The 24,183-nt window shown below is 48.9% G+C and overlaps 1 protein-coding gene across 4 annotated transcripts in view; it reads right to left on the reverse strand.

Annotated features, from left to right (window-relative positions):
- Positions 1–506: 506 nt before the first annotated feature.
- The window catches only part of LOC120991082 (guanylate-binding protein 1-like), a 50,427-nt gene continuing 26,750 nt past the window's right edge, over positions 507–24,183 (reverse strand). For all 4 annotated transcript variants that reach the window (XM_040419981.1, XM_040419994.1, XM_040419988.1 and 1 more), the window contains 6 exons: positions 20,719–20,948; positions 20,355–20,638; positions 19,523–19,735; positions 14,948–15,050; positions 14,097–14,290; positions 507–857 (listed from right to left, as the gene is read on the reverse strand). In XM_040419981.1, the coding sequence (XP_040275915.1) occupies positions 687–857; positions 14,097–14,290; positions 14,948–15,050; positions 19,523–19,735; positions 20,355–20,638; positions 20,719–20,948 (1,195 nt within the window). In that variant the 3' untranslated portion in view covers positions 507–686. The remainder of the gene's footprint in view (positions 858–14,096; positions 14,291–14,947; positions 15,051–19,522; positions 19,736–20,354; positions 20,639–20,718; positions 20,949–24,183) is intronic.

The raw sequence follows: 24,183 nt of genomic DNA on the forward strand, positions 1-24,183 counted from the left end.
AATACGGATGGTGCAATACACACAAAAAGTTGTGATGTGGGTGTAAAACGCACCAAGGCATTAATTGCCAGACACTAAGGGAAGATTATACTTATGGTGTAAACACTGATAGATTATATTTCTTTATATTAAAGAATACTTGTCAGCAGGATCAACCTTATTGAACCCAGCATACTGTCTGGTGGGTGTGATCCTGCTGACTAAAATGATGTCTGTCTTGTGAAAATCAGCTGTGGTGTTCCAGTGAAAATGCAAATTAGGGTTTCACATCCAAAGAGGGGCGTGGCCAGCACAAAAAGGCTAAGGGGTTGAAGGGGGGCCTAGGCCCCGCCCCTCTGTGCACTGAAGCCCTCGGTTTTATAAAGATCGAAGTTATTTTTTCTCAGGAACGCCGCAGCGGATTTTTAACAAGACTGGTAGCATTCTAATCAGAAGGATCAACCCTACCAGACAGCATGTGGGGGTTAATGCTGTTGATCCTGCTGACAGGTGCTCTTCAAAGTAGATGAGTAAACGTGTATTTCTTGTCATTTATTATACTTGGCTACAAGATATGTGTAAAGGAGCACTCTGCATAGCGCAGGGTCTGAGGTAGGTGCCACGACTTGAAGATCTTCGAATCCTCGGGTCATTCCTCCCCCTCTCAGGCCCTGCACTAGGCCTACGGCATATACTATATATTCCTCCTATAGAAGCACCTTTTTTACAAATTTCCCTAATTTCCCGGGTAATATGGTGCTGATGATTTCTCCCATTAATGACGTGGGCTCGTTGTTCTCCACTTGTAGTCGCTTGATCTCGTCCTCCAGCGATTGACATTGCCTTTTGAAGCCCCCGGCCAGCATCTCTTGTTGTTCCTGCAGAGACAGAACGGAAATGATGACTGCATGATGGATGTAGGTATAGGGAATAATAGGGGGCACCACTGGGAGCAGTACAGAGGGGAGAGCATTATAAATAAAGAGTGAACTGCGGGGGGACATAAAACAGAGGGGAGAGCATTATAAATAAAGGGGCACTACTGGGATAGCATTATCACTACTGGTGGGTGTGAGGGATACCACGCCTCGTGCCCGATTGACGTCACCTACGTCGAGCTCATGGGAGGCGGTATGGTCACTTGTTACAAAAGCGTGACGTTACACCCTCCAGAGGAACAGGTAAGGTCAGCTTGGTACAGTTTACACATACACCTCCTGTCCACGCGGGCACAGAAAGGCAACAAGCTGAGAGAGCCTTTTCATTGCCAGCGTGAAACAGCCCGGGTAATCTGCCACCAGCTTCTCGTTTGATATAAGCCCGGTCCGCTAACGGTATTATATAGGGTCAGAAACCAACCCGCTGTAGCTTATAACTAGGCCGAAACACGGACGTGGGGATTCGTGATCGAGATACAAGACAGCGCAGGATTAAATTATATATTTAATCGCCGTAAGGGCACACTAGATATAACACTATACACACAGAATATATACAGTGGTCTGAGGTTATAAATACAGGTAATATGGTACACACAGGATTACACAGAGCACAGCTCTGTTACCGGGTATATGAACGGTCCTTTGCTGTATTCACATGGAGGGCAGTGATGTCAGCTGTTTCCAGGTCTCTCCAAACACATTTGCACAATGTAACCCCCTTTCAGAAAAAGACACGCCCGCTTGCTGGCACAAGCCTTTTAACCTGTAGCCAGCCCCTCCCCTACCAGCCTCTGGGAGTGGTCCCCTCCTCCCTGCTGATCCTGGCAGCTCAATGACCCACAAAAACCTTTAGGGTTCATAGCTCCAGACCAGAACGTCACAGGGAGATGGTTCTGGGACCAATAGATCTGGGTTCAGGCTACAAGTAGAGTCCAAACATGGTACCGTTAGTTGGTTTCTGTGGGGAGATATGCACATCTCCCTTCCCTGGCATCCCACCACCAAACTAAAACCATGGGCATGTACATCGTGGCCACCGGGACACAAATATGTATATGGTTTACGCTTGTGATGACCGGGCGATTCATAATTCTTTATAAATTGCTGGTTCCATGCTGTCAGCTAGATTTGATTAAACTGGGGAATGGCTTAGACCCCCTGCAGGGAGGTTTTCCTGCAGGATCTGTGCTGTCTGAATGGAGGTGAAATGTAACCAAATGTGGCCTGCTAGTTGTTTTCTGCTGTCTGGCTGCGCTTTGAAGCCCCCCTGTGGAGTTTGATTTCCTCTGCTTCTCCTGGAGCAAATGGCAGGAATGAAATCATACTCCATATTCCTCACAGTGGGACGTCTAGGAACACTTTATGGACCATCTGTATGGGACTGTTATTTCTGTAGTATAGTGGGGGCACTAAGGACACAGCGGGCGCAGTATTGGAGGTAGCAGTAATATGTAACACAGTTGGTGCACCAGGAGGAGAAGAATGATAGAAAAGTGAGGAATCTAACATGTCTGTGCGGTAAACACTACAGAGATGAGCTGTGGCTGGAATACTTTGTCATGGTGGTCTGGTCCGAATGGAGAAGATGAGAGAAGAGAATATCTACATGAGAAGAGACATCACTGGATGGAAGAGGGATGTAATGCATATGTAATGTCCAATACGAATAGACCTTCAGCAGTAGGGCTGGGATTATGGGTTAGACAGAGAATTTGGCACCAGGTGGGGGTGCCATTTCAGTTTTCACCTCAGGCAGTAGAAGAGGTAGAATTGGCCCGACCCACAACTTTCAACTGTATCTGCGTCCTAAACACACAGATACAGTGGTGGACATAAAGGGAACAACTCCCGGGAATATCGATCCCTGGCTGGCTGTCCTAATTAGGGCCCCAACACATAACTCTCTCCAGGGGCCACATTATGGTTGGTTTACCTCATGCTGTCCTATTACCTATGTTTATCATGGGTATAATCAGTGACAACTAGGGATGAGCGAACCCGAACTGTGGGGATGAGCGAACCCGAATTTTGGGGTGTCCGTGACACGGACCCGAACATTTTCGTAAAAGTCCGGGTTCGGTGTTCGGCGCTTTCTTGGCGCTTTTTGAAAGGCTGCAAAGCAGCCAATCAACAAGCGTCATACTACTTGCCCCAAGAGGCCATCACAGCCATGCCTACTATTGGCAAGGCTGTGATTGGCCAGTGCAGCATGTGACCCAGCCTCTATTTAAGCTGGAGTCACGTAGCGCTGCACGTCACTCTGCTCTGATCAGTGTAGGGAGAGGTTGCAGCTGCTGTTAGGGCGAGATTAGGCAGTGATTAACTCAGCAAAAACAATTAATTCAGTGATCGATCTAAAGCTGTGGATTATTGAACTGCTGCTATTTAATTGCTCACAGTTTTAGGCTGCCCAGAGCGTTTTTATGTCACTTTTTTCTTGGGTGATCGGCGGCCATTTTGTGTCTTGTGGTGCGCCAGCACAAGCTGCCACTAAGTCCATTTAACCATCAATAGTGTGGTTATTTTTTTGCTATATCCTACATCAGGGGCTTGGCTGTGCTTGCTATTTTATTGAGGGGTTAAATACAATTGCCAAAATAGCAGTACCCTAAATCTGGTGTTTCAGCTGTCGCTAGCCAATTGTAATACTGTCTGCTGTCTGGCAAAGGATATATTTTTGTTCTGGGTTGAAATACAATTCCCAATTTAGCAATTCCCTAAATCAGTGGTTTCTGCTGTATCAGGCCAAGTTTAAATCGATCCATAAAAGGGTATATTAGATTGAAGGTGCGGATAGTGTCATCCTCAATAACTTCACACGCTACCGTGCATCTCCAAGTTTAATTCTGTCCGTAAACGTATACCTGTCACCCAGCGCCTAAATAATAGGCCTAAAATTTATATTCAGCTAAATCAGTGTTTATTGCTGAGGCTGGTCAATTCATTTAGTGTCCGCCAAAGCACAGTTTTTCTTCTGGGTTGAAATACAATTCCCAACTTAGAGCAGAAACCACAAATTTAGGGAATTACTATCAGGCCAAGGTTAAATCTATCCATAAAAGGGTATATTAGATTGAAGGTGCGGATAGGGTCATCCTCAATAACTTCACATGCTACCGTGCATCTCCAAGTCTAATTCTGTCCGTAAAAGGGATACCTGTCATCCAGGGCCTAAATACTAGGCCTACAATTTATATTCAGCTAAATCTGTCGTTACTGTTGTGCCTGTATTAGTGTAATACGGTACCTAAATAGATAGCCAGACAGTGTTAGGTGTCTGTAAAAAAAGGCCTGAATTTGAATTCAATACATTGGGCCAAATATTTTTTTTCTTATTGTGGTGAACGGTAACAATGAGGAAAACATCTAGTAAGGGACGCGGACGCGGACATGGTCGTGGTGGTGTTAGTGGACCCTCTGGTGCTGGGAGAGGACGTGGCTGTTCTGCCACAGCCACACGTCCTAGTGAACCAACTACCTCAGGTCCCAGCAGAATTTACAGCGATATTTGGTGGGGCCCAATGCCGTTCTAAGGATGGTAAGGCCTGAGCAGGTACAGGCATTAGTCAATTGGGTGGCCGACAGTGGATCCAGCACGTTCACATTATCTCCCACCCAGTCTTCTGCAGAAAGCGCATGAAAACCAAGCCCATCAGTCTGTCACATCACCCCCATGCATATCAGGGAAACTGTCTGAGCCTCAAGTTATGCAGCAGTCTCTTATGCTGTTTGAAGACTCTGCTGGCAGGGTTTCCCAAGGGCATCCACCTAGCCCTTCCCCAGGGGTGGAAGAGATAGAATGCACTAACGCACAACCACTTATGTTTCCTAATGATGAGGACATAGGAATACCACCTCAGCACGTCTCTGATGATGACGAAACACAGGTGCCAACTGCTGCGTCTTTCTGCAGTGTGCAGACTGAACAGGAGGTCAGGGAGGAAGACTGGGTGGAAGACGATGCAGGGGACGATGAGGTCCTAGACCCCACATGGAATGAAGGTCGCGCCACTGACTTTCAGAATTCGGAGGAAGAGGCAGTGGTGAGACCGAGCCAACAGCGTAGCAAAAAAGGGAGCAGTGGGCAAAAGCAGAACACCCACCGCCAAGAGAGTCCGTCTGCTATTGGCCACCGCCATCTGGGACCTAGCACCCCAAAGGCAGCTTCAAGGAGTTCCCTGGCATGGCACTTCTTCAAACAATGTGCTGACGACAAGACCCGAGTGGTTTGCACGCTGTGCCATCAGAGCCTGAAGCGAGGCATTAACGTTCTGAACCTTAGCACAACCTGCATGACCAGGCACCTGCATGCAAAGCATGAACTGCAGTGGAGTAAACACCTTAAAAACAAGGAACTCACTCAGGCTCCCCCTGCTACCTCTTCTGCTGCTGCCGCCTCGGCCTCTTCCTCCGCCTCTGGAGGAACGTTGGCACCTGCCGCCCAGCAAACAGAGGATGTACCACCAACACCACCATCACCTCCGTCACCAAGCATCTCAACCATGTCACACGGCAGCGTTCAGCTCTCCATCTCACAAACATTTGAGAGAAAGCGTAAATTCCCACCTAGCCACCCTCGATCCCTGGCCCTGAATGCCAGCATTTCTAAACTACTGGCCTATGAAATGCTGTCATTCAGGCTGGTGGACACACACAGCTTCAAACAGCTCATGTCGCTTGCTGTCCCACAGTATGTTGTTCCCAGCCGCCACTACTTCTCCAAGAGAGACGTGCCTTCCCTGCACAACCAAGTATCCGATAAAATCAAGTGTGCACTGCGCAACGCCATCTGTGGCAAGGTCCACCTAACCACAGATACGTGGACCAGTAAGCATGGCCAGGGACGCTATATCTCCCTAACTGCACACTGGGTAAATGTAGTGGCGGCTGGGCTCCAGGCGAAGAGCTGTTTGGCGCACGTCCTTCCGCCGCCAAGGATCGCAGGGCAACATTCTTTGCCTCCTGTCTCCTCCTCCTCCTACTCGGCTTCCTCCTCCTCTTCTTCCACCTGCTCATCCAGTCAGCCACACACCTTCACCACCAACTTCAGCACAGCCCGGGGTAAACGTCAGCAGGCCGTTCTGAAACTCATATGTTTGGGGGACAGGCCCCACACCGCACAGGAGTTGTGGGGGGGTATAGAACAACAGACCGACGAGTGGTTGCTGCCGGTGAGCCTCAAGCCTGGCCTGGTGGTTGTGTGCGATAATGGGCGAAATCTCGTTGCAGCTCTGGGACTAGCCGGTTTGACGCACATCCCTTGCCTGGCGCATGTGCTGAATTTGGTGGTGCAGAAGTTCATTCACAACTACCCCGACATGTCAGAGCTGCTGCATAAAGTGCGGGCCGTCTGTGCGCGCCTCCGGCGTTCACATCCTGCCGCTGCTCGCCTGTCTGCGCTACAGCGTAACTTCAGCCTTCCCGCTCACCGCCTCATATGCGACGTGCCCACCAGGTGGAACTCCACCTTGCACATGCTGGACAGACTGTGCGATGACTGGGCCTCCATGCGAGACCTATGTGCCCTGTTGCGCTGTTTCGAGTACTCCACCAACATGGCCAGTGGCGATGACGCCGTTATCAGCGTTACAATACCACTTCTATGTCTCCTTGAGAAAACACTTAGGGCGATGATGGAAGAGGAGGTGGCCCAGGAGGAGGAGGAGGAGGAAGAGGGGTCATTTTTAGCACTTTCAGGCCAGTCTCTTCGAAGTGACTCAGAGGGAGGTTTTTTGCAACAGCAGAGGCCAGGTACAAATGTGGCCAGCCAGGGCCCACTACTGGAGGACGAGGAGGACGAGGATGAGGAGGAGGTGGAGGAGGATAAGGATGAAGCATGTTCACAGCGGGGTGGCACCCAACGCAGCTCGGGCCCATCACTGGTGCGTGGCTGGGGGAAAACACAGGATGATGACGATACGCCTCCCACAGATGACAGCTTGTCCTTACCTCTGGGCAGCCTGGCACACATGAGCGACTACATGCTGCAGTGCCTGCGATACGACAGCAGAGTTGCCCACATTTTAACGTGTGCGGACTACTGGGTTGCCACCCTGCTGGATCCACGGTACAAAGACAATGTGCCCACCTTACTTCCTGCACTGGAGCGTGATAGGAAGATGCGCAAGTACAAGCGCACATTGGTAGACGCGCTACTGAGAGCATTCCCTAATGTCACAGGGGAACCAGTGGAAGCCCAAGGCGAAGGCAGAGGAGGAGCAAGAGGTTGCCAATGCAGCTGTGTCACGGCCAGCTCCTCTGAGGGCAGGGTTAGCATGGCAGAGATGTGGAAAAGTTTTGTCACCACGCCACAGCTAACTGCACCACCACCTGATACGGAACGTGTTAGCAGGAGGCAACATTTCACTAACATGGTGGAACAGTACCTGTGCACACCCCTCCACGTACTGACTGATGGTTCGGCCCCATTCAACTTCTGGGTCTCCAAATTGTCCACGTGGCCAGAGCTAGCCTTTTATGCCTTGGAGGTGCTGGCCTGCCCGGCGGCCAGCGTTTTGTCTGAACGTGTATTCAGCGCGGCAGGGGGCGTCATTACAGACAAACGCAGCCGCCTGTCTACAGCCAATGTGGACAAGCTGACGTTCATAAAAATGAACCAGGCATGGATCCCACAGGACCTGTCCATCCCTTGTGCAGATTAGATATTAACTACCTCCCCTTAACAATATATTATTCTACTCCAGGGCACTTCCTCATTCAATACTATTTTTATTTTCATTTTACCATTATATTGCGGGGCAACCCAAAGTTGAATGAACCTCTCCTCTGTCTGGGTGCCGGGGCCTAAATGTGTGACAGTGGCCTGTTCCAGTGGTGGGTGACGTGAAGCCTGATTCTCTGCTATGACATGAAGCCTGAATCTCTGTTACGGGACCGCTCTCCTCTGCCTGGGTGCCGGGGCCTAAATATGTGACAGTGGCCTGTTCCAGTGGTGGGTGACATGAAGCATGATTCTCTGCTATGACATGAAGCCTGATTTTATTACAAGACCCGGAGGCTTGTATTGCTATTCTCCTTCTTTACTTCTGACCAATAGCAGCAAAGAAAATAGAAAAATATTGAAACATGTGATCAGCCCCTCCCCATAGTCCCCCTATAACAGGCAACACCACCTGCAAAACCTCCTCTTTCTTTGCTGCTGACCGCAGAGATAAGTATTGGGATTTACTGTTTCATGTCATTGTGACTTACATATATATATATATATAGATATTGTTTGTTTTGTTTATCTTGACTTGTTTTTTCCCCCCTTTAGGGCAATTTGGGCCATTTATTGATATATATATATATATATATATATATATATATTTTTTTTTTTCATTGCTTTCATTTTGTGTTAGCTTGGGTTTCCTTTTTATCTCCTCGCCTGTTTGGCTTTTAGGAGGTTAATTTTGCGCCCCTTATCTGTATTTCGTTCATCCCCTGTTTGCGCTTATTACCACCTTACTGTGCCCTTTTTCTGCTCCCCCTCCCTTATCGGGCGGCTCTTTTTCCCGCCGCTTACTGTACCTCAGTGCGGCTGCGGCGGCTCTCTCTGTCTTCCTGGCAAGCGCGCCCGAGATCTCGCGAGATCTCGGGCACTTCCGCCTGTTGCGTCATCGCATATCGGAGTTCCTGCCGCATCGCTGCCGTCCTCGGTCTTCCTTTACAGGTTTCTTCAGCGTTTTCTTCTTTTACTGGCCTGGGGCAAATCCCCTTTGCCAGCCTTCCCCATCTAGTGTTCCCACAATAAAAATAATAAATACAGCAGTCATCTATAATATATAATTGCCAGCATGCCTAAGGATGTGCATACTGCCCAGGGCCCTGCAGAGGAGGACTTTCCTCTAATGGAATTAACCCCTTCGGGGGAAGATGACCATGCCCCGATCCCTGGTGATCATGGTACTGATTTTCAGGCGTCAATATCTAGCGCCATAGCTGCAGCCATGGGATCTATGACATCGGTCATATCCCAAACTATTGCCCAGGCCCTTGCTGCCCATCCAGCTACCTCTCAAACCCCGCAGCCAGTCATGGTGTCCTCACCCACCGGGCCAGGGATTTCTGCCTCCAGAAAAAGAAATAATAAGGGTGATGATGTTTCCACCAATGTTGGCGCGATTGGTCCGCGCAAGAGAGCCTGTACGCGTCAGGCAGAACGCACGCGCAATTGGAAAAGTGCTAGAGCACTACAGGAATTGGATTCCGACTCTGAGGTCGGATCCGAGGAGGAGGCTATGGATGACGCCTTTGAGGAGGCAGAGCAGGACCCATCAGGGGTCAGGGATGATAACCCCCTACCCGGGTGTAGTTCCCTAATGTCCGCTGCAGAAGGAATGCCTGCATCTTTAACGAACCCCTCTGGGGAACCCTTGTTCGACCCAGATTCGCTCCACCACCCCCGTTCGGCTGAGTGGTTACCGTTGGAGCACGTCTCCAAATATTTGGAGGCTAGAGTGCGCTGCCCTCTTTCCAAAGAGGCTCGCAATAAGCTTAGGGCGGAATGCCCCAGACCTGTCATCCCTAACAGGGTATGCGAGACTCCTGCTGTCGACCCCAAAATGACGCAGTTCCTCACAAAATCCGGATGGAACCCGCGTAGGGGTCTGGAGTCGGCGTTAAGGTCATGTCAGGATAAGCTCCTTGACATCTTTGGGCCGCTAGCTAAACTTTTTGACTTGGCGGAGGTAGCAAAAGCAGAGAATAAACAGGTTGACCCTGTGGAATTGCGCGAATGGGTACAACGTGCCATTTGCATAGCAGGGAATGTAAATACGTCCCTGGCTATAGAAAGGCGGAAAGCCATTCTTTTCAAAATCAAACCCAAATGATCAAAACTAGCTCTTACGGAGGCTGGTAAGGAGGCCCAGGGCCTTTTATTTGGAGAACCTTTCATTAAGGACCTAGGGAGGTTTGTGGGGGCTTTCACCGCCCTAGACAAAGCCCAAAGCTCTATGAAGAGAGTCTTTCACGGTAGGGTCTCTACCAGGGACGGCAGCTTCAGGGGCCGCCTGTCCGGCCGTGCCCAGTTTCAGTCCCGTGGTTCGGGCCGAGGCTCCTTCTCTCAGAGATCTACCTTCCAGGAGCATAGACGGGAACCGTCATCGTTCTTCCCTTCACGAGGAAGTTCCTGGCGTCCAAGAGGATACAGAGTGAATCCTAATTCCAGACGTCCCTACGGTGAGTCTACCAACTCATTTCAGTTCTTTAAATGCTTGTGTAGGGGGCAGACTACGTCTTTTTTCTCCAGCCTGGTCCCGTATCACCTCAGACCAATGGGTCCTGTCCACGGTCAGGGGTTTCCACATCGAGCTGACGTCTTCCCCACTGTCCATCCCACCTCCACACCCTGTGGTGCTGTCAGCGGAAAACCGCATACTGGTCGACTCAGAACTGTCGGATCTTGTCCGCAAAGGAGCCATAGAACCGGCCCCTGTGTCCCCTTGCGTGGTAATCAGCAATATATTTCTAGTGGCAAAGAAGGGGGGGTCAACTTCGACCCGTTATCAATTTGCGCGCCCTCAACGAGTTTGTCCGATACCGCCATTTCAAGATGGAGGGCATCCATCTCCTTCGGGACCTTCTACAAATGGGCGATTGGATGGTCAAGTTGGACTTGAAGGACGCTTATCTTACTGTCTCAGTAGAGGACGCGTCCAGGAACCTTCTCTGTTTCTCTTGGCAGGACAGGATTTGGCGGTTCACGTGCCTCCCTTTCGGCCTCTCTTCAGCTCTCTGGTGCTTCACCAAGCTGATGCGCCCGGCTATGGCATGGTTACGCAGTCAAGGAGTTCGCCTCATCGTATATCTGGACGACATTCTGATCATGGCCCAGAATCGATCGGTACTGCTGAATCATCTTCGTTGGACCATGGATCTTCTGTCGGATCTAGGTTTCCTCATCAATCAGGAGAAATCCTGCCTCACCCCGTCTCGCGAGATGGAGTTCTTGAGGTTTCTGGTGGATTCCACGGCAGGAACACTCAGCCTACCTTCGGCCAAGGTTCGATCAATACGGAAGGAATTGTGCAAAGCCAGGTCATCTTCCCAGATCCCTTTGCGCAAACTAGCCAGGATCATAGGTCTGCTGGCCTCATCTATCCAGGCGGTTTTCCCGGCGCCGCTCCACTATCGGACTCTTCAGCGCCTGAAAATTTCCCACCTACGGGCGGGAGCTTCCTATGCGGATTGGATCTCTCTGGACGAGGAGACCAAGGAGGAGCTTTCCTGGTGGATCCACAATTTGCAAGCTTGGAACGGCAAGGCTATCTTCGGCCATCGTCCGGATTTCGTGGTGGATTTGGATGCCAGCCTGTCGGGTTGGGGAGCTCACTGCGAGGGGATCACAACTGGAGGAGGTTGGTCAGAGGCCGAGGCAGGGTTCCATATCAATGCACTGGAACTGTTGGCTGGATCATTCGCGATCAAGAGCTTCACGAGAGACACGGCCAGATCCTGCATCCAACTACGCATGGACAATGTGTCTGCGGTGAGGTACATCAACGGCATGGGCGGAACCCGTTCCACCATCTTGTCTCGTTTGGCGAAGGATTTCTGGGACTACTGCCTAGACAGGGAGTTGATTGTTTTGGCAGAATATCTTCCAGGCGTCTAGAACATTTATGCGGATTGGAGTTCTCGGTATCTATCAGATTCCAGCGACTGGCAGTTAGATCCAGCGGTGTTCCGTTCCTTAATGTCAGTTTGGGGTCCTTTCTGCATCGACCTGTTTGCTTCCCGTCTGAACTCGCAACTACAACGCTTTTACAGCTGGCGCCCGGACCCGGAAGCCGAAGCGGTGGATGCGTTCCTGCAGGATTGGTCCAGAGATCTGCTCTACGCGTTTCCTCCATTCCAGCTGATTCCCAGGACCCTGATTCAAGTACGACGTTATTCGGCGGATCTAGTGCTGCTGGTCCCGTTTTGGAACTCCCAGTCGTGGTTTCCCCACCTTCTGGAGATGATGATAGAGATCCCGTACCTGCTCCCGACATCTCAGACTCTCCTCCGAGGACCGAATCACCAACTACATCCTCTTCTCTTAGACGGATCCCTGCGCCTGCTGGCATGTCGGATTTCAGGGGACCCTGGGAGGTCCCAGGAGTTTCGGGAACAGCTAGACTCCTTTTGGAAAATGCATGGGCCCCAGGCACCAGAAGATCTTACAGATCAGCCTGGGGATCTTGGGCTCGCTGGTGCGTGGCTAGGGACTTGGATCCCGTATCGGCACCTGTGACGGAGATCTTGCATTTCCTATCTTCTTTATTTGACCAGGGCAAATCTCTGCCTCTCATCAAGGTTTTGATGGCACTCCGGCGGGACAGCATCCTTTAGTATGTCGTCTCCTGCGCGGTTCTCGGATGTCTCGTCCTCCTAGACCTAGATTTTCTGCCACTTGGGATGTGTCTTGTGTCCTTTCCTTTTTATCTTCTTGGCCTCAGAATGCGGACCTTTCCCTAAGGCAACTGTCGGCGAAGCTCGTCACCCTTTTTTGTCTGATTTCATGCAAGCGGGTTTCAGACGTCCGGGCTTTGGACTATGATGCCCGTTCGTACACCCCGGATGGGGTCTCCTTTGACATCTCTAGGAGGACTAAGACCCACATACGTTTGGTCGCTTATCCTGCTTTTACCGGCCTCGCCTTCACTTTGTCCCGTGGCGTGCCTCAAGGAATATGAAGCTCGCACTTCTCTTCATCGGTCGCGAGAGTTGCCTCAGCTCTTCCTTTCTACCATTCGTCCGTTTGCCCCAGTGACCACTCCCACGCTGGCTAGGTGGATGAAGTGGATCATGGAATTGGCGGGCGTGGACACTTCTATTTTTTCGGCGCATTCCGCTAGGGGGGCATCTGCTACCTCTTTGGCGGTTTCTGGCGCCAGACTGGAGGACATTTTGAAATTGGCGGACTGGTCCAGAGTATCCACGTTTAGGGAATTTTATTTTAGGCCAGGTCCTCACGCTTTCTCATCAATTATTGAGAATTTATCTTAACTTTGAACTTGCAATACGAGCCTCCGGGTCTTGTAATAAAATCAGATGATTTTCCTATTTCATGACGTAAAGTCATGATTTTATTAAAGACACGGAGGCGAGTATTGCCCACCCTATGTTTTTTCCCTCCCTATGTTGGGGTTTTAAAATAGGAATGATTTTGACTGTGTATCATTTGCATATTGCTTTAACTCTATGATTTTTTTCCTGAGTAGGTTTGTCGCAACCATTTGCTTGTGAATACAATGTAACAATTTGCTTCTATCATGGTTCTGTTTTTCGCCTTTTTTTCAGGTTGAGATCGGCCTACTAAGTGGTATCCTTTGGTCTACATCTTGGTTCGAAGGGTCGGCAGTTTGGTTCCAGCCGATCCTGTGATGTGGACAGCTTCAGGAGATTCTTCAGCGTTGTTCCTGTTGTTCCAGTTCGCTTCCGGATGGATGGCGCTTTGTTCCCAGGCTGTTCCGGTTCCTGGTTGGCGGTTCAGCTGGACTTTTTTCGGTTTGGACTTACAAAGAAAGAGGAGGTTTTGCAGGCGGTGTGGCCTGTTATAGGGGGACTATGGGGAGGGGCTGATCACATGTTTCAATATTTTTCTATTTTCTTTGCTGCTTTTGGTCAGAGTAAAGAAGGAGAATTGCAATACTCGCCTCCGTGTCTTTAATAAAATCATGACTTTACGTCATGAAATAGGAAAATTATCTGATTCTCTGCTATGGGACCTCTCTCCAATTGATATTGGTTCATTTTAATTTTAATTGATTTCCCTATCCACATTTGTTTGCAGGGGATTTAACTACATTTTGCTGCCTTTTGCAGCACTCTAGCCCTTTCCTGGGCTGTTTTACAGCCTTTTTAGTGCCGAAAAGTTTGGGTCCCCATTGACTTCAATGGGGTTCGGGTTTGGGACGAAGTTCGGGTGGGGTTCGGATCCCGAACGTTTCCGGGAAGTTCGGCCAAACTTCTCGAACCCGAACATCCAGGTGTTCGCTCAACTCTAGTGACAACTACTTTTCTGTGCTCGGAGCAGTTGTCACCCCCCCATCCCCCACTGACTTAGGAACATGATAGAGTGTAGATTACACGGGCTGTAGTGGGCGGCAGAGAGCAGAAGAGTGAACTGCTCCTCATGGAATATGTGGAGGTCGGGCCGTCCCAGGAGGAGGACATGAGATCTGTTACCTTGAGTTTCTCTCCTATCAGCCACTCATTCTGTTCCTTCATCTTCTCCCTTTCCTCCAGCATTTTCTTCTCCAGCATTTCCATGTGAAGCTTGTAATTCTCCTGCTCCTTCTCTTGGTTCCTCTTCAGCTCCATGTTAGCTTTTTCCAGGATCTCCTTCTCTCTTGCTGCGGCTTCAGTCTGTGATCGCTGCTCTGGAGAAATAAATGGAGACGGGCTGATGTTAGAATATTTGAATAAAGTTAACTCTAGACCTCTGTATATAATAAAGGATAACTCTAGACCTCTGTATATAATACATCTCACTAGAGAACCTTTTGGAAGGGTTTCCCTATGAGTTAGAGTCTGACTTTTTGAAAACCTCCCAGGACAAGGGAATAGTCAAGCCGAATATTCATCCGTAGACAGCTGTTTCGGGGCGTTCGCCCCATCAGTGCAATGTTAACAAGGCTTGTTAAACAGTCAGACTTTGACTCACAGGGAGCCACTTCCACAAGATGGCGCTAGCGAGATGGTTCTCCTTCCCTGGGAGATACCTCTTTGCATATTATTTTCCCATGGAGCATTGCCTACAAGTCTCCATACACAGCTGGTCTCTTAAAGGAGAGCTAGGACCCTGCCTAAGCTGCGAGACCACGGGTGACACAAGGTCTTTGGCCTGGTTTGATTTCAGAGGTTAGAAGAGTCATTATCTAGATGGCATCTTCTGAAATATGGACATTTCTACCAGACAGGCGGTTGATTGGTTCTCATAGGCGGAGAGATTCCCTGTTACATTGTATCATTACAGGTTCATGCGCAGAATTGTGGACCCTGTATCTCCTGTCCCCGCAGCCGCGCTGACATCTTACCAGCCAACTTCTTTTCTTTTTCTTCTAGAGTTTTATCAGCCATCAAAATGGTGGATCCCACGGTCTCCTTCTCTTTGAGGAACTCTTGTAATATTTCCAGAGACTGCGGAGAAATCAGACAATGATACAGATACGTTACAGACAGAATGACTGATCTGCAGAACCCACCAGAAGCTACGGCCTGGAAACTTCTCTGGATGCGGGGACTTCCACCTTGGCAGATTCTGCGGCCTACTGCGGCCAAAGAGCACATGGTTGGTGGCCATATTTTGGCAGGGCAGAGCTTGTAGCTGCTGCTTGCCCCACCCCTCCAGTACCAGGGGGCAGATCTCTGTGGTCTGGTCGATTTTAGAAGGAGAATGGAGACAGAACTCGTGGGGTACCACGGACAGGTTGGTGGATGTGACTTTTGCCTGCACCTGTCCTGCTTCTGGTACACAGGGGCGGACTGGGAACTTAAAGTGGCCCTGAAAAAAAATACCAAAAGTTGCCCCGTTTTGTAGTCGGGTCCAAACTGATGGAAGGCGGGGCCAGCAATACCATATTGTAGCACATTATACCACCCGACAGAGCCAAATACCACAGACCATCACAAAATACTGCTGCCAGCACAAAAACATCCGCTGGCGTCCGTGAAGAGGTTGACCCCTGGGCATTGGCCCACCAGGAAATTTCCCTGCAAGGTCTATGGCCAATCCACCCCTGTTGGTACATCTGCCAGGATGTCGATGGACGTATCTTTGTTGCGGTCTGCGGCTGCTGGGAGTCTTCCCTAAGGATTCCCAGGTGAGACTAGGTCGGTCCAGGCAGGAGGTTTGAGGGAAGGGATTGCGTGCACCATTGGAGGTTTCTGGGTCTGAGGGTTTGATACAGGAGTTGCTTTTAGGGATGTTGGCCTCTTATCTCGTTGTGGTCTGGTGCTGGGGTTTTCCTGCAGCATTTTGATCCCCTGCTCTTCCGTCAAGGGTTGTTGGGCAGACAGGGTTGCCCGTAGGGGAATCGGTGGCTGTGGTGAAGGTTCCAGTATCAGTGGCTAGTAGTGGAGGGAAGGCCGCTACTGTGGAGGATGTTAGGCTGCCGGATGCGGTAATCGGGGAAGTGTATGTGTGCTTTGAAGGGCCCTTGAGGGCCCATTTGAAGCTTGAGGTTGGGGAAAAGATTTGGAAGAATGACTATGTGGAGGTATTTTCGTTGCTTCCCCTGTAAAAGTTTAATTTGGATAGGGTGTAGCCGGAAGACAGTGGGAAGGAAGAGCAGAAGAAGCAACGGTATTGTTTGATTCCGTGCACTTTCTTAAATTGGCTCCAGGCGTTTGTGGTGGGGGAGAATTCTACGGAGCACTGCTCTGCCCTCCTTTGCCATATGGATGCCATTGGGATCACAAAGACATTAGTCTTTGGATGCATTTAATGATTTAATGGTGGTGCCGAAGGTAGGGCCTCAGTCCTTTCGTGGAGCAGCCAGGGGCTTCTCAGCAGCGGAGTAGTCAGCTGGTGGGCAAAAAGTGTGCTGCTGGCAATACAACGAAGAGTACTGTAAGTTTGGTTTCTTACATGTCGATGTGGCGTTTCAGTGATCATGGCGTTTCGGCAGGGCACTCTTTTGGCGAAGACGAATATTGAGACAGCATTTTGTTTGTTGCCGATTCATCTGGATAGTTTCCATTTGCTTGGTTTTCATTGGGAGAATCGGCTTTATATTGTTTGCCTATGGGCTGTGCAAATTCCAGCCGGGTCCCGCGTGTGCTCGGCGTTGTTACACACCATGGAGCAAGTAAAAAGACGGTTATACCACAGTTATATTTTGGGCGATAGTTACTGACACTGTTAACATGGAGAGTCAGTTGCCTGAGGACAAGGTTACGGTTTTGCTTTCGGAGGTTGCTTTGCAACGGAGAGCTAAGAAAGTTAAGCTTCGGCGAGGGCAGTGTTAGGAAAGCTTAACTTTGCCTTTCGTATTCTGCCAATGGAGTGTGTCTTCTGCAGCTAGATGGCCATGGTAACGTCAGAGGTGGCGTCTCGGTTCAATTTTTTAAGGCTGTTGGTGGATGTGGGGGCAGATTTGGATATCTGGGAACCCTTTTTGTATAATGGTCGAATGGTCTGAATAGAGGTGGCGATTTCTAGTGTGGATTTGGAGCTTTATACAGATGCGTGGGGTTGTCCTTTAACTCCGGCATGTCTTTTTTGGCTGTCTCCAAGAGGGTTGCTGCGGTTGCCATTTGGTTGCATTTGCGGGGGTTGGCTTATGTGTCTAAATGTTTTTTACTGGTCCAGACATTGAAGGCATAATGGTGGAGGGACACTTGGCACCACGTTTCCGTTTCGATGTTATGAGGTGGTATGAGGCTTGTCCGGCAGCTTTTTTTCAGCATTTTACAGAGCATTTAGGGTTTCGGAGTTGGTAGTGAGTAGTCATTCACAGGTTCAGAGTTTGCTTCAGGAAGGTGTGGTCGTTGGTCCGGAAGGTTTGCAGTGTTTAGCACGGAGGTCGAAGACTGATCTGGAGGGTAAAGGGGTTAGACATCCTTTGGCTGGCACCGTGGTATGTCCGATTTGGTGTGTGGAAGAGTTTTTGTGCAGCATCGCCCAGTGGAGGCTGTGCCTTTGTTAGTACATCGAGATGGCACTGCTCTGTCTTGGTTTCAGTTTGTGGCAGGGTTTCCTAAGTCTTTGGCGGCGGCAGGTTTGCTGGCTGGGGAGTTTGCTTCTAATGCCTTCTAGTGGAGGCAGCTCGGTGGGGTTAGGGTGATGTGGCATTCATGTGCATTGGATGATGGGAGTCCACATGTTTTCATTCTTATATTCATCTTAATTTGCTGTGATGTTTGTTCGGGGTTGTTGCATTAGGGTGTTTTTAGGAGTAGTAGGTGGGATCCTTTTTTGCATGATTTGTGATGCCGATATTTTTATTTTTTTCTGTTTTCAGGGTCCTCCTCATGTACTGGGGGTCCTTGTTAGCTGATGTTTGGTGGGAATGGACGACAATTGGTTTTTGACAACAGTGTTTAACAGGTTTGTTGGATTGGCCTGCGTAGTTCCTTATGGGGTGGGTTGCTGCCCGAGTTTCGGATCTATGTCTCTTGGGATAGGCCCAGGGGCGGACTGGGAACCTACAGTGGCCCTGGAAAAAAAACGAAAAGTGGCCCCATGTTGTTGGCAGATCCAAATTGATGGAAGGTGGGGCAACAGAAGCAGGCGGGGGTCAGCAGTACCTTAGTGCAAAATACTGACCCATCAGAAACATATACCACAGTGCAGCACCATATATTGCCCCAAAAACTGTTCTTCTGTGGTGGCCATCAATAGATGCCATTTTCTGTCTTCCTCCTCCAGTTCTAATTAAAATAAAGAGCAGGAGGCTTAAGAGGTCAGATGCAGGCCATAGCAGTTGAATTCAGGAGGGCACCTGCGGTTGCTGGCCTGGTACATGAGTACCTGATTCTCATAGCTTTAATTACCACTGAGAAATCATTATTACCACTGAGAAATCATTATGTACCCGGCCAGCAGCAGAGACGAGGGCTTGGGTGACCCTCTGGGCATCGGCCCACCGGAAAATTTCCCTGTAAGGTCTATGGCCAATCTGCCCCTGGATAGGCCCCCTGATATCTTGTTGATCCACATAGGTGGGAATGATATAGGGGTCCGTCGATCAGGGGATGTCATAAGGGATGTTAAGTTGGACTTTTTGCACTTATGGGTGGACTTTCCGGCTTTGTTACTTATCTGGTCTGATGTGGTGGCTCGGCGGTCATGGCGGTTCTCCAGGTCTGTTGATTGTCTTAATAAAGCTCAGGCAAAGTTGAACAAGGAGATGGGGCATTTTGTGTTGCGCCATGGGGGGTTTGTGGTACATCACAGGGAGCTGGAAGTGGCGCCAGCTCAATTCTTGTGGGTGGACGGCGAGCACCTTAATGATGTGGGTATGGATTTGTGGTCCTTGGAGCTTCAGGGAGGTCTAGAGAAAGCCCTGAAGGTATGGCAGGACAAACAAAGGTGAGGTGTCACCGATGTTCGTTTGTTGAAAGGGGGGATCCCGGGAGGCAAAACTATTTGGAATAGATGAGGTTTGATAAGTTGAAGGCTGGGGCTCTTGTTTGGACTGCATGGGTATGTATTTGGTGATTTTGTGTCCTTGGGTCAGTGAGTGCGGCCAAGGGTAAGGTTTGGAATACAAGTGGAGGTTGCGACTGGAGGTTGCAATATTTGGTTGGAATGCCTTCTAGGATCCTTCCCCACTATTGTGGGTTATAACATTTAGAAGGTTTGGCGATGTTTGATTGGAATATTACGGCTCTATCTTCAATATAAAATATATATATGCAAGTTGTTGCCATTTAATATATTTCATAATGGTTTACTTTGTTAATAAACTTGGCTTCTACGGCCTTACACCAAATAAAGAGTCTCTGTGTGTTTTGTATGGCTGGGGGGGAAAGTGTAGGGCATCAGCCGGATGGAATCTTTCCTCCTAATAAGTCATGCCCAGAGTGACAGAAGTGGGAGATTGTCATGTAAATGCGCCCCCTATAGGACATAATAAAGATTACAAAGGTAGTTAGGAGCAGCTTACCTTTACCCCCTTGGCTTTGACCTTTAGATACTCCACCTCCAGAGATCTCTTCTCCTCAGTGAACATCTTATATCCCCCGGGCACAGAGAACCTTCCTTCCTTGATTCCTTTCTCCAGCCCCGCGCTCAGCTCCTGCAGTATAGCTCTGCACCTCCTCTCAGACGCCTCTTCATTTCTCTGCAGATACTCTGCCTTTCTATTACCCAACGCTTCCTACAAGAGAATAACATTCAGAAATGCTTCCCATAGCAAATTCAGGTCATTCCTTGGAACATTCCAGTCGTCTTTTCTGTCATTTACCTTCACAGCCATTAGATCTATGGGGACGTTTTTATTCTATGGCATAGTTAAAGACCGACTTCCCCCCCCCCCCCCCATAATATCAGTGCCCATTGTTATAGACAGTAGAGATAAGCAAATTAAATTAATAAATGTATCAAATTTGTTACAAATTTCACAAAAATTCTAATTCCAAACTAATCTGAAATTTTGACGATTCGACTTGGGCAAATTGCTGCCCCCCATTTGACATTTCAAATTAAGAACACTAGTGTGGGAAACGGAGCAGGGGAGATGCAGACATAGAAGAGTTTATGGACAGCATAGGGATTGTGAAGAAGATAGATTTAGTTAGGTTGAAAGTCAGGTTTTATCATTAGGGACAGGATGGGTCAGTCCGTGTACAATGGCCGTTACAGGAGCTGTTCATATGCAGACTGTTCTCCACTGCACATGAGCTCTTACAGACAGTACTCTTGTTATGTGCAGAAGACAGCCTTTTTCTTTCCAAAAATGTCTTGCAATAAGCATATTTTTCTTCCACCTCACTTACTATCAGCCTGGCCTGGTATTCTTGATCTGTATCATTGAAGGAGAGTTTCATAAAGACTTTCACCGCTTCAGAGTGACATTCCTTGTCCAGGTTCAGAAACTCCTCTTGTGTCTCAGTTGGAAATCTGCAGACATGGAGAGCCATCATCTCGTCATACTTAGATAAAGCGTCTTCTACGGCTCGAGAATTCTCAATCTTCGCCAAAGCAACAACTGCATTCTCCATAGAAGGAATGGAACCGCTGCGGATCGCCTCTACATAGGAGACTGCGACGTCCCCAAGACCTAATGATATAAGAGTGTGAGAATAAGATCATCTGCAGAAGATGGTGGAGAGAAAGTTACACCATAGAGCAAGGACCTACCTCTCCCAGTTATCGTGTACCCGCCTGATAGGGCTTTAACTGGACTCTTCTCATAAATGTACTCACAGAACTTCTTCGTCTGTTGTATAAAGGCAGGGTCCAGCTGAGAGTCCTGCACTTTATCCATGTTCTGGAGAGCTAGCTTAGATGCCGGACGATCAAACACAAAACATTTGTGTGAATGGAAGTAATGGTGGATACACTCCCGGGGTAGGTTGTAATTCCGCACTGCGACACTCATTCCTGGAAATAGATTATAGAGAAGGATATTAATCAAGATTGCAGACACTTTATCATCAGGTTCCTTGGCAGAATTTGGTGAAACACAAGTCAATGGCCATGGGATCCTCATCACTATAATGACTCCTACCTATTGTAGGCCTCGCAGATTCTGCTTGTCCTTGAGAAATGATGTTTAGGGGACATTGCTCTCCTCTTGGAACAAGGCTACATCACAGAAGAGCATTATCTTCATATCTAAAACTAAACCCCCCATGGCTTAAAGCTACTGTAAAAAGGGCAATAAATGACAAAAAAAAGGGGGGCGGCTGTGGATGTAGTGAGGTAAGTAGTAGCCTGGACAGAGGGGCGGCTGTGGATGTAGTGAGGTGAGTAGTAGTCTGGACAGAGGGGCGGCTGTGGATGTAGTGAGGTAAGTAGTAGCCTGGATAGAGGGGCGGCTATGGATGTAGTGAGGTGAGTAGTAGTCTGGACAGAGGGGCGGCTGTGGATGTAGTGAGGTGAATAGTAGTCTGGACAGAGGGGCGGCTGTGGATGTAGTGAGGTAAGTAGTAACCTGGACAGAGGGGCGGCTGTGGATGTAGTGAGGTGAGTAGAAGCCTGGACAGAGGGGCGGCTGTGGATGTAATGAGGTGAATAGTAGTCTGGACAGAGGGGCGGCTGTGGATGTAGTGAGGTGAGTAGAAGCCTGGACAGAGGGGCGGCTGTGGATGTAATGAGGTGAATAGTAGTCTGGACAGAGGGGCGGCTGTGGATTTAGTGAGGTGAATAGTAGCTTGGACAGAGGGGCGGCTGTGGATGTAATGCGGTAAGTAGAAGCCTGGACAGAGGGGCGGCTGTGGATGTAGTGAGGTGAATAGAAGCCTGGACAGAGGGGCGGCTGTGGATGTAATGAGGTAAGTAGAAGCCTGGACAGAGGGGCGGCTGTGGATGTAGTGAGGTGAGTAGAAGCCTGGACAGAGGGGCGGCTGTGGATGTAGTGAGGTGAATAGAAGCCTGGACAGAGGGGCGGCTGTGGATGTAATGAGGTAAGTAGAAGCCTGGACAGAGGGGCGGCTGTGGATGTAGTGAGGTGAGTAGAAGCCTGGACAGAGGGGCGGCTGTGGATGTAGTGAGGTAAGTAGAAGCCTGGACAGAGGGGTGGCTGTGGATGTAGTGAGGTAAGTAGTAGCCTGGATAGAGGGGCGGCTGTGGATGTGGTGAGGTAAGTAGTAGTCTGGACAGAGGGGCGGCTGTGGATGTAGTGAGGTAAGTAGTAGCCTGGATAGAGGGGCGGCTGTGGATGTAGTGAGGTAAGTAGTAGTCTGGACAGAGGGGCGGCTGTGGATGTAGTGAGGTAAGTAGTAGTCTGGACAGAGGGGCGGCTATGGATGAAGTGTTTCTGGATTTTGCAAAGGCTTTTGATCCTGTCTCTCATAGACGTTTAATAGGTAAAGTAAGGTCTATAGGTTTGGAAAGTATAGTTTGTAATTGGATTGAAAACTGGCAGAAGGACCGTGTCCAGAGAGTTGTGGTCAATGATTCCTATTCAGAATGGTCCCGGGTTATAAGTGGTGACCCCAAGGTTCAGTGCTGGGCCCTTTATTATTTAATTTATTTATTAATGATATTGAGGACGGGATTAATAGCACCATTTCTATTTCTGCAGATGACACTAAGCTGTGTAGTACTGTGCAGTCTATGGAAGATGTCCATAAACTACAAGCTGACCGGGACACTGAGTGATTGGGCCTCAACTTGGCAAATGAGGTTCAATGGGGATAAATGTAAAATTCTGCATCTTGGTAGTAATAATCTCCGTGCTTCATATGTCCTAGGTGATGTAACACTGGGAGAGTGACTTATAGAGAAGGATTTGGGTGTCCTTGTGGATGGTAGTTCGAATAACAGCACAATGTCAATCAGCTGCTTCTAAGGCCACCAGGATATTGTCATGCATTAAAGGAGGCATGGACTCGCGGGGCAGGGATGTAATATTACCACTTTACAAAGCGTTGGAGCCGCCTCATCTGGAATATGAAGTTAAGTTCTGGGCACCAGTCCATAGAAAGGATGCCCTGGAGTTGGAGAGAGTACAGATGAGAGCGACTAAACTGATAAGGGGCCTGGAGGGTCTGAGTTATGAGGAAAGGTTAAAATAATTAAATATATTTAGTCTTGAGAAGAGACGTCTAAGGGGGAACATGATTAACCTGTACAAATATATAAATGGGCCGTACAAAAAATATAGTCAAAAACTGTTCCATGTAAAATGCCCTCAAAAGACAAGGGGGCACTGCCTCCGATTGGGGAGGAAAAAGTTCAATCTCCAGAAGCGTCAAAGCTTCTTTACTGTAAGGATGGTGAATCTGTGGAATAGACTTCCTCAGGACATGGTCGCAGCAGGAACAGTAGATGGTTTTAAAAAGGGTTTAGATGAATTTTGGAAAGTAAACATTAATGCTTATGAAAATGTGTAGAAATCTTAGTTTCATTTCCTTCTGGGATTTGCGTCCCCACCTATCCCTTGGTTGAGCTTGATGGACTTATGTCTTTTTTCAACCGTGTTAACTACGTAACTATCTTATAGGAACTCCCTGCTGGTTCAGTGTCTGACACAGACCGTACTTAGGAAATTTGTTCTCAGACAGTCTTTACACCAGCCATTATGTAATCAATATGATGGTAGTGATCAGACTTGAGGTGGCCCCAACTCTACAATGGGTCCCTCAGACACTGTCCAGGCATCACTACATGATTCTGCTCTCCATAGGGGATGGTAAAGCATGGTGCACCCCAATGAGAAATAAGTCCAGAGAGTCAGGGTCTGCAGTGAACCAGTATGCTTCTTACTGGAGGAACTCAACTGCAAAATTATACAGACGAGGCACTGGGCTGGCTTTTCCACTCTCCTCCCGGACAGCAGAAGGTTCTGTGCTGAGGAAAGGCCTGAGCTAGGTGTCCCTCTCTCTCTTAGAAGATTGATACCCTGGCCAAAACCTGGTGACCCAAGATCTGTGTCAGAATATCCCTGTCTCAGTATCCTCATTCTGTCAGTCTTTCCTATCACTGATCCCTCTCTGCAGACCTCTAGGGGTTTAGCCTAAACAGATACAATGTTTCAGTTCACGGCTGCCATGGACTTGTATGGGGCCTCAATACAAGTCAATGGGAATGACTAAGTAGTTTCCAGACATAAACATCCTTCTGACAGAGCTAAAACAGGCAGTCAAAAGTTCACCGTGT

This window comes from Bufo bufo, chromosome 1, assembly GCF_905171765.1.
Source record: "Bufo bufo chromosome 1, aBufBuf1.1, whole genome shotgun sequence".
Taxonomy (NCBI): domain Eukaryota; kingdom Metazoa; phylum Chordata; class Amphibia; order Anura; family Bufonidae; genus Bufo; species Bufo bufo.